This window comes from Mesoplodon mirus (genome assembly GCF_964341445.2).
Source record: "Mesoplodon mirus genome assembly, chromosome: 19".
In the NCBI taxonomy this organism is placed as follows: Eukaryota; Metazoa; Chordata; class Mammalia; order Artiodactyla; family Ziphiidae; genus Mesoplodon; species Mesoplodon mirus.
This window is the reverse complement of record NC_138995.1, coordinates 36,877,642-36,886,942: the sequence shown is the minus strand read 5'-3', so window position 1 is coordinate 36,886,942 and position 9,301 is coordinate 36,877,642. Positions and strand designations below refer to the sequence as shown.

General features: G+C 37.5%; 1 protein-coding gene across 1 annotated transcript in view; it reads right to left on the bottom strand.

The window, feature by feature from the left end:
- Positions 1-577: 577 nt before the first annotated feature.
- The window catches only part of DNAJA2 (DnaJ heat shock protein family (Hsp40) member A2), a gene marked incomplete at its 5' end in the record, with an annotated part of 71,576 nt that continues 62,852 nt past the window's right edge, over positions 578-9,301 (bottom strand). Inside the window, 5 exons of the mRNA XM_082606649.1 lie at positions 578-2,402; positions 2,972-3,099; positions 3,230-3,374; positions 7,227-7,423; positions 8,993-9,126. Coding sequence (XP_082462775.1) covers positions 2,211-2,402; positions 2,972-3,099; positions 3,230-3,374; positions 7,227-7,423; positions 8,993-9,126 — 796 coding nt within the window. The 3' untranslated portion in view covers positions 578-2,210. The remainder of the gene's footprint in view (positions 2,403-2,971; positions 3,100-3,229; positions 3,375-7,226; positions 7,424-8,992; positions 9,127-9,301) is intronic.

Here is a 9,301-nt window from a genome sequence, read left to right as displayed (position 1 = left end):
CCTTGAAAACATACTAAATGAACACGTCACAAACGGCCACATACTGTTAGGATTCAATTTTATAGAAAATATCTGAAATAGGCAAATACTTAGAAACTAGAGATTGCAAGTAAATACTAATGGATTTTTCTTTTCTGGCGTGATGAAAATATTCTAGAATCAGTGGTGATGGTTGCAAAACACTGTGAATACACTAAAAACCACTGAATTGCACACTTTTTTTTTTTGGCTGCGCTGCTTGCAGAATCTTAGTTCCCAGACCATAGATAGAACCCAGGGGCCCAGCAGTGGAAGCAAACTCCTAACCACTGGACTACCAGGGAATTCCCTGCACACATTCCTTAAAAAGTAGATTTAATGGTATACGGATTATATTTCAATAAAGCTGTTATAAAAGGTTCTTTGTACGGATGATATATGCTTATTCTCTAGACAGATGCTCTACAACGAAGAGCCAGTAGATTCAGTGAAATAACAGACCGTAACAAGGTTTTATTCCCCTTCCATAGGGTTCTCTATTGTAGTCCAAAAACCTGGGTAGAAGAATTGAAAGAAAGACTACACTGAACAACTCTAATGTTTTATAAACCTTTATTGGAAAGGCTACAAACTTTGTATCGCCACTGCATTTCTTACTTAAAGTGGTTGTGGGGAAGTACCCTTGGATACAAAACGACTATGCTGTTGCATCTTGCCCAGGCTGGTTGTAAAATAGTTCTTGTACAATGGAGGTAGAGTGGATAGGGCAATAATTTAAACCTCAAGGCCTTGATTAATGCCAGGACACCTTTGTTTTTTCATTCAGGTTCTAGTAGACCTAGAAATAAACTACAAGTACTACAATTAGGCTCAGGGATGGCATAATACATTTAAAATTTTTAGTTTTCGGCTTTCTCCCATTTGTCCTTTTACAAATGTAAAATGATGTCTTCTTTCCCTAAAATTAAAGTGTGTTCTAAAAATACCTACTCTGGGAATGAAAAGAAGGTAGTAGAAGATGAAAGAAGAGCAATACAACATCCTTTTCATAGTAGTTTTACCTGATTTTTCTCATACCAGCCTAAGAGTCTTACTTTTCTATAAAACAATAGTAATCAATGCTTCCTCCCCCCAATCTCAAATATTCAACTTAATGGAGACAAGAGAATCTTTAACTTAACATTTAATGAAAACAGAGCATTTTAACAGGTTCTATGCAGACATGGCTCTAATATTGATTTACTGTTACCTTATTTTTTTTAAAAGGGGGTGGGGTGAGGAAATACAGGCCAGGTTAACCTGGCCCCAGTGCTCAGGATCATAACTTAGGATACATAACTCAGATGTCCTTGACTCTACAAAGCATTAATTGAAGCCAATAAAGCCTGTTTCTACCAACATATCAAACTTTGTCTTTTGAAACTATAAAATGGGCATGTGCCTGAGGCATAAGCTTCAGGCCAATGGGTTTTTAAGGGCTGTTTAAGAACCAGAACTAAGGGTATAGTCTCCAGTTTAAGGACAGATTTTACAGTTCAAGATATTTCTTCCTTCTAAAAATGTGAGACAAAGAGTAATTTACACCAACTGCTTTTTATTATTGAGTTTCAGAAACCTTTCACAAGATGGTAAAAAAAAAAAAAAAAAAAAAAAAAACCAGAAAGAAAAGGAAAAAAAGGGGGCGGGGGGAGAAACCCCAAACTTTACAACCACAGCTCAGCTAATGTTATTTTTTCCATTGTTCCCAGTCAGCTCCAAACCCATTGTGTGCAAAGCCCATTTTTCCATGCATCTAAATGATAGATACAGGCTATGAAATTCTTTATTCTATTTGTAGCAGCTTATGCAGGTGCAGCCAAACACAAAGCTTCAGGACAAATTGTACACAAACTTTACAATGTGGGATTTGAATTTAAAATATGAAACATAAAATCTACACAAAACTGGTAAAAATCAAGCACAGATACCAGGACTGAAACTTATAACCCACGTGTGAAAGGGAGTCTTGTTTCCTTTCAAGTGCTTTATTCTGCTACAGAACAGTCGAAATGAAGATGTAAAGCTTTGTGGTTAGTTTAAATTATACACTCTGTAGATACTATACCAATTTTAAAAGTTACACATAGACCAACAGATGTCCATCAGTTCATCTGGGTTGACCAGCTGGATCGCTGAAAACAAACCAGGCAAGTGTGGAAAGGAAATCCACCTGTGCAATTTGTTTGCAGAGTTTACTGATGGGCACATTGCACTCCTGGTCCATGATGGCTACTGCTTTCTTCATCAGAGCTATCGTTATAGGCTTCACGCCTCTGACCACCTCCTGAGCCCCGAGTGCTATCAAACTCTTGAAGCTCTACCTCCTCTGTGTCTCCAATAATGTTCGGAACTTCTGGTCTAGATGGCAGAAGATCTTCTAATTCCTTCATTAAAATAAACAAAAATAAGGTTAGCTGGAAGATTATCTTCATCCACTATCAAGTTCCCTTTTGATACAATCCAAGGTATATGTTTGACAGTTAGTCTTTGCACTTTAAGCCAGAGATCACAAATGGATGACCCACAGACCAAATCTGCAGACATCTTTTGTGCAACCCATCTATTGCTTAGAAAACAAAAAACAAAATTAGTTGCTAACATTTAAACACTGGGAAATTTCACACTAGACATGCCTTCCTGCATGAACAACCAGCAGATGATAGCTGGGGGGTTGCCCTCTTCAGGTGAGAGATCTGCTCTCCAGGGAGCCCCAATCCTCCCCCCACCACCTCACACGCAGTCTGCTTTACTCCTTCACTATTCCCTACTTGGCCCCATAAACTTTTACATCAGGTATCCTCACTTTAAAAGCAACCAGGACAGCCCATCAATCACTCAAATTAATAAACTGTGTAATCTAATCTTAGTACCCAAAACAAACGGAAGGTGACACAGAAACACAACTATTATTAAACTTTAACTCATCTGTTGCCTAAATTTAGAGAACACTTACAGAAAGCTTGTCTGGGTTGATCCAGTTGTTTTCAGGAAACTGCACATCAAATTTTATGTAAAGATCACCTTTTTCAAAGGGATTACGATACTGTGGCATTCCTTCACCTCGAACTACACGGACACATCCTATTATTTGAGTAAATAAAGGGGAAAGTATTAAGAATTTTATCCAAGAAGGTGCTCAATAATATTTTTTTGAGTCACTTGCTGTAGAAGATTACACAGAATCTTGGATCAGACAAAAATCAAGATTTACCTGGCTCAATTACTTTGCCAGGGGGGTATTTCACCACAATCTGACGTCCATCAAGATGCTTAAATGTGAACTGAAATCCACATAGAGCTTCAACAAGTCCTATCTTATATGTCATGTGCAAATCATTTCCGTCTCTCTGGAACACCTACAAATAAAGCACACCAGAAACATTTTTAAAAAAAATTATGGAGGCATACTGTTGTTCTGTGCTCCTTGAATCAATTTCAAAACCTCAGTTCTACCATTTACTGCAAAAGCCAAACTGCCACCATCCCTAGGTTTCCTAAATTTATATAAGGAAACCTAGCTATTCTCAAGTAATATGCTAAAAACTTCTATCACAAAAGAATTGGAATTGGGAAAACAATGGCTTATAAGGTACAATTGAAGCTTCAAAAACAGAACCAGGTATATTTTACAATTATGGACCATTTCCAAACACTGCCTCTGAGTGAAAAGGTGTACAAGGCCCAGTGGGATTCTGGAGAACAAGTTCACTTGGAGTTTCCTCCAGATGTGATACTAACAGGGGAAGGGGAAGGGGAAGGTCCAAGTTCAACTAAAAAAGCTCAACCAGTAATGCTCAGCCAGTAAAGGGGCTCAAACCCCATGCTTCATACAAATACAAACAAATTTTACCTCACCTAAAATTCAAAACTTGCTTAGGTGAATGTAAAACAAATGCTAAAGTTGGCTTATTATTACACCATAAGCCTATGGACTAGGTAATGCAAAGGTTATTCAATAAACATTAAAAAATGAGCGCTCAATGTGTAGGGAAAAATACATCCAATTTCACACATGCCCAACTTAAAACGTTTGCTTATTAGTATCTATAGTTAACTTTTGAAATTTAAGCTGAAATAAAATTAAGTGCAGTGAAAGGTCACCTAGTTTTTTTTTCAATACAATAGTTCTCTCTTCCAAAGACTAATCCTGGCTGGTTCAGTCAGAGAAGAGAGGAAATCTGAAAGATATCCTCTTTTCCTAAATTATCCTCCTAAATTTACCTAAAAGAAAAGTTTATCTCAAACCATTACCTTGACCAGTGGTCCTGGACCAGCAGCCTCAGCAGCACCAGGAAACTGGTTAGGAATGCACATTCTTGGGCCTCATCCCATAACAACTGCATCAGAATCTATGAAGGTGAGGACCTGCAATCTGTAGTTTTAATAAACCCTCCAGGGGATTCTAATGTATGCTAAAGTTTGAGAACCACTGAACGTATATTTCCTATGAGAGTTTACTCAGGTGTTCCTCACAATGGGTGGAAAAATTCATTTCAATACAGTTTCTTTCATGCAGCACTTCTCAATGCTTTTGCAAGTTCATAAAATGAAAGTGTTTCTGAACATATCATTACATTACTGTTCGAAAAACTATCTTTAACCAAATATCCTTTGGTTAAAGCTATATTAGAAGTAGGGAGTGGACTTCCCTGGTGGTCCAGTGGTTAATACTCCGCATTCCCAATGCAGGGGACACGGGTTGGGGAAGTTCCACATGCTGCACAGTGCGACCAAATAAATAAATAAAAAAGAAGTAGGAAGCATGAAGGGATACTATGTTCTTGTATAGGAGAGCTCAACTTAAAGTAATTCCAATAAAAAATGGTATTAGGGTTTTTTTTGGGGGGGGAGGGGACCAGCAGGAAGGGTGGTTATATTAGACAATTTGATGCTAAAATTCAAACAGAGAATAAACAGGCAAGAATGGCCGGAAATTTTTGAAAAACCAGACTAATGAGGAGAAATTACCAAGAACCATGACAGTAAAACACATAAAAGCTGTAATAATTTCTGAAAAATAAAAATATAGAGTATAGAGGAGAGACTAACATCACCAGATCTTACCCACCACTGTGGTTCTTTGCTGTACAAATGCACTATGATAACAAGATTACCAAAATACACACACACCAGTACTGAAAGATGATACACATGCATACACAGCACTCTCAAAATTGAATTATTTTTTGATCAGAAGATTTACACTCTGTTTCAGCTACAGTACCCACCCTGATCTCATGGCCTCACAATTCCTTCAGCACAAGTGTTGAGAGTTCTTTTAAAAAAGGAAGCCCCAAACAAAATACAAGTATGTTCATGAACTAGTCAAACTAATCAATTTTTCTTAAGAAGGTTAAGAATATTCTCAGTGGTATAAATGAAACAAGATACCTAAATCTCATTTTGGGCTCAAATTTACTTTACTGGTCACAATAAAACCAAGAAGGAGCAATCTTTGACCTCTTACTAGATGAACTTCCATTCTAACCTTTATCATCTTCTATTTTCTACTTTAGACAACCAGTAACATCTGCTGTCTGTTAGAAATTCCATGCAATTCCACTGCTGCCAATAATTTTGGAGGTGATTTACTTCTAAATGCCTCCTCCTCACAGCCCCAAGAAGAGCAGCTTATTCATTATCTCATTTGATTCTACACTATCTTTCTGAAGGATGACTTTTTTTTTTTTTTAGTACGCAAAGCCAAGCCCAGGGAAGCTAAAGCTAATAAATGGGAGCCAGAACTTAAGTCCCTTGTCTCCAAGGTCAGTGATTTCTATTTTTTAAAATCCCAAATTCTTACAGAATATTTTAATCCATAACACTCTAAGGCAGAATTCTAGAAATTACTCCTTAAAAAAAAAACAACAAAAGCAATCTAGGGACCCTTGCCACTGGTAGGTTTGGCAATATTCACAAAAGGCCAAGATACACAGCAATTTACAGCTCTGCTGAGGCAATAAATTTGACTAGTATACCTTGAGAAAGGCTTGTCTAGGAGAGCAAGCCACAATCTAATGAGGGAATGAATCAAATCAAATTCCCAGAATCTGCATCTCAATATGGCTTTAATCTCTATTGGATTCTTGAAGTGATTTTTAAAATTTACTTTATTTGTAGAAATCACCATCAAATGGGAGAAAATTTTAGTGTGAACTAAAAAAGGCGGCTGACTTGTAATCTAAATACTTCCAAAGGAACTCAAAATGGCAATGCGATCAAGTACAAAGCCAGAATCCTGTCAAATGCTTCTATATCCAAAAATTTAGGGGACTTCCCTGGTGGCCCAGTGGTTAAGACTTCACCTTCCAAGGCAGGGGTTGCGGGTTCAATCCCTGGTCGGGGAGCTAAGATCCCACATGCCTCGAGGCCAAAGAACGTAAAACAGAAGCAATATTGTAACAAATTCAATAAAGACTTTAAAAATGGTCCAAATCAAAAAACAAACAAACAAAAAAACTTAAAATATACTCCATCGCACATTTAAAAAATACAGCTACAATGGTATAATCAAAATAACATATACCAGGCCACATTATCAGCCCAGTACATTTTGCCATGTACATTAACGGATACAATACAGAGTCCATGAGCAATTTAAAAATAGGGTGTTCCCTGGCAGTCCAGTGCTTAGGACTCGGCGCTTTCACTGCCGTGGGCCTGGGTTCAATCCCTGGCTGGGAAACTAAGATCCCACAAGCTGCACGGCATGGCCAAAAAAAAAAAAAAAAAAGAAATTAAAAAAAAAAAGTTTTTAAAACTGCAGAACCTTTTCTTTCAAGAAAGCTCACACAGATACCCAATATGTAAAACAAGTCAACAGAGCAGTACTGAGGACTGAAGCTCTCACCAACCATCCAAGGAGTTTCACAGTGAAAACTAGGCTGCCTAGATTATCTCGCCCAATGCCCTTATTTTCATAAATAAGGAAACCGGGGTACAGACACAACAGGATTACTTAAGGTTATACTGCCAGTCAGTGGCAGAGCTGGGACCAAGACCAAATCCTTCTACAGTGCTTCTGACAGCACCTGTCTTGTTGGTCTACTAAAGAAGTCAGTTCTTATGAACTCAGCCTAAGGACTTAACAACTTCATCTATGTTCAGTGTTGCTTCAGGAAACTCAAACTGATCTAACCTGTATCTTGCATACAAGACCCATTTCTGGTCTTCTGAGGCAAAAATAAAACAAACAAAAAGGAAATTACCTCATGTTCTTTTTCTTGTAGCAAAAGAACAATGTCTCCTGGTTCCACTCCTGGGGCCTGGTCTGCTTCCCCAGTAAATGTAATTCTCTGCCCATGTTTCATGCCTTTGTCTACGTGGACTTCAAGAATCTTGACTTCTTTAATCACCTTCTTCCCTTCACATTTTTTACAGCGGTCCTTTTCATTAATTACCTCCCCTGGAAAAAGAGGTCATTCAAACTTCCAGCAAGGGTACTATACCGCACTCTTAAGTAAGAAAGGTCTTGATAAAGCCTTTATTCACTAAATAAATTTCCTGAACGTCTTTAAACTGCTACCTGAACTTTTGATTAAAATATCATTCTTAATAACAAAAACTCACATCTTACTGCAGGTTACCTAAAGGACCCAGCTACCTAGTCTCCTCTATTCCAGAGTATAAAGTATCTTAAATAATATTTTCTTAACTCCTGACTCTATTTCCTAAGTTAAAACAAACCCTAAGGATCAAGCAAACAAAATGGGTGGTCGGATGCTGGAACTTCTACAACTCCTTCTTCATTTTTTGTCTTAGTTTCATTTAAATTTAACAATGGAGAGAGACAACCCAAATAAAGATTTAAACATCCTTTATAACTCTAACAGTTTTTTTCTTCTGTGTATTCTTCTGAAATATTTGATCAGTGCCATAATAAAACAAAACCAAAGCTATACATAGTATACTATGAAAAAAAATACCATCAATTTCTAATGGCTGATTAGTGGCACACTTTAATGCTCAGATGACATGTATAAGTGACTTCAGGAACACTGCTTCTGCAAAGTATGTTCTGCAAAGCACCAGTTCCTTAAAATGGTAATGGCACATGGGAAAAGATTTCAGTCAATTCTGATTTCTTGAGAGTGGGAATTGATAGCAACTTTAATAAGGTAAAATGCCCTGAGATGCTCCAGGAGGAGAATATGATATGCAGCTTCTCCAAATTATCTTGTCTCTTCCAGAAGCAATTTGGAAAAGGATGTTCTAGAACTGTCCAATATGGCAGCCACTAGCCAATGTGGCTATTTAATTTAAAAATTAAAATTAGAAGTTCAGTTCCTCAGTCATACACAGGTGGCTAGTGGCTACTATACTAGACATTACATACACAGAACTTTCCCATCATCACAGAAAAATTCTTTTGGATAGCACTGCTCTAGAACAAGGGCTGGCAAACTAAGGCTCACAGGCCAAAATGGGCATGCCCTTGTTTCTATAAGTAATGTTTATCTAGAAGACAGTCATGCCCACTTGTTTACATATTGTCTGTGGCTATAAAAGTGCTAAAAGGGCAGAAGTGAATAGCAGTTTCAGAAAACATTCGCCCACAAAGCCTAAAATATTTACTTCTGTAAAAAGAGCTTCAATTGCAATAATCTATCCTCAAAAGCTAACTAAAGCTTACAGTAAAATTCTCCATTTATCAGAATGAGAACTAAACAGTTTGCTCTCTCGCTTTTACCAAATATAACTTTTTAAAATATAAAAGGACAAAAAACTTTGCCCCATCTTTTTGGAATGAAAAAAGACTAACATTTCACTCAACATGATGTAAGTTTACTGTTTATCTGTGTTCACTGGGCCTATGCATAAGGAAATATTATTTTTGCATTTTTCGTTCAGAACTCTCTGTATCTTTAATAAGATGAATACAAACACACGCTGAAAAAGAAAAACTGTAAGCCTCTCCAACTTCTGCATTCCCAATCCATCCAACATAAAAGCAGAGAAACACTGGCATGCATACCTTCTCCATTACAGTCAGAGCACACAGATTGCATCTGTTGTACCATTCCTGGAGCCAGCTGTCTGATCATGATGCGTACACCTCGACCCCGACAAGCACTACACTTCTGAACAGCTCCAGACTTTCCACCTTGGCTAAAGCAAGCAAAAGTATAAATTAGAGTTTTCCCCCTAGGCCATGACAAATAGGAATTGTACTTTTCACCTTCATCTTCAATGCCCAATGACTGGTATTTAAAGACTTTCAGAGGTATCAGAAAGTGTTCTGGGTTGGGTAGTCAGTTTGAAGTCATGAACAATTTTTATCTGA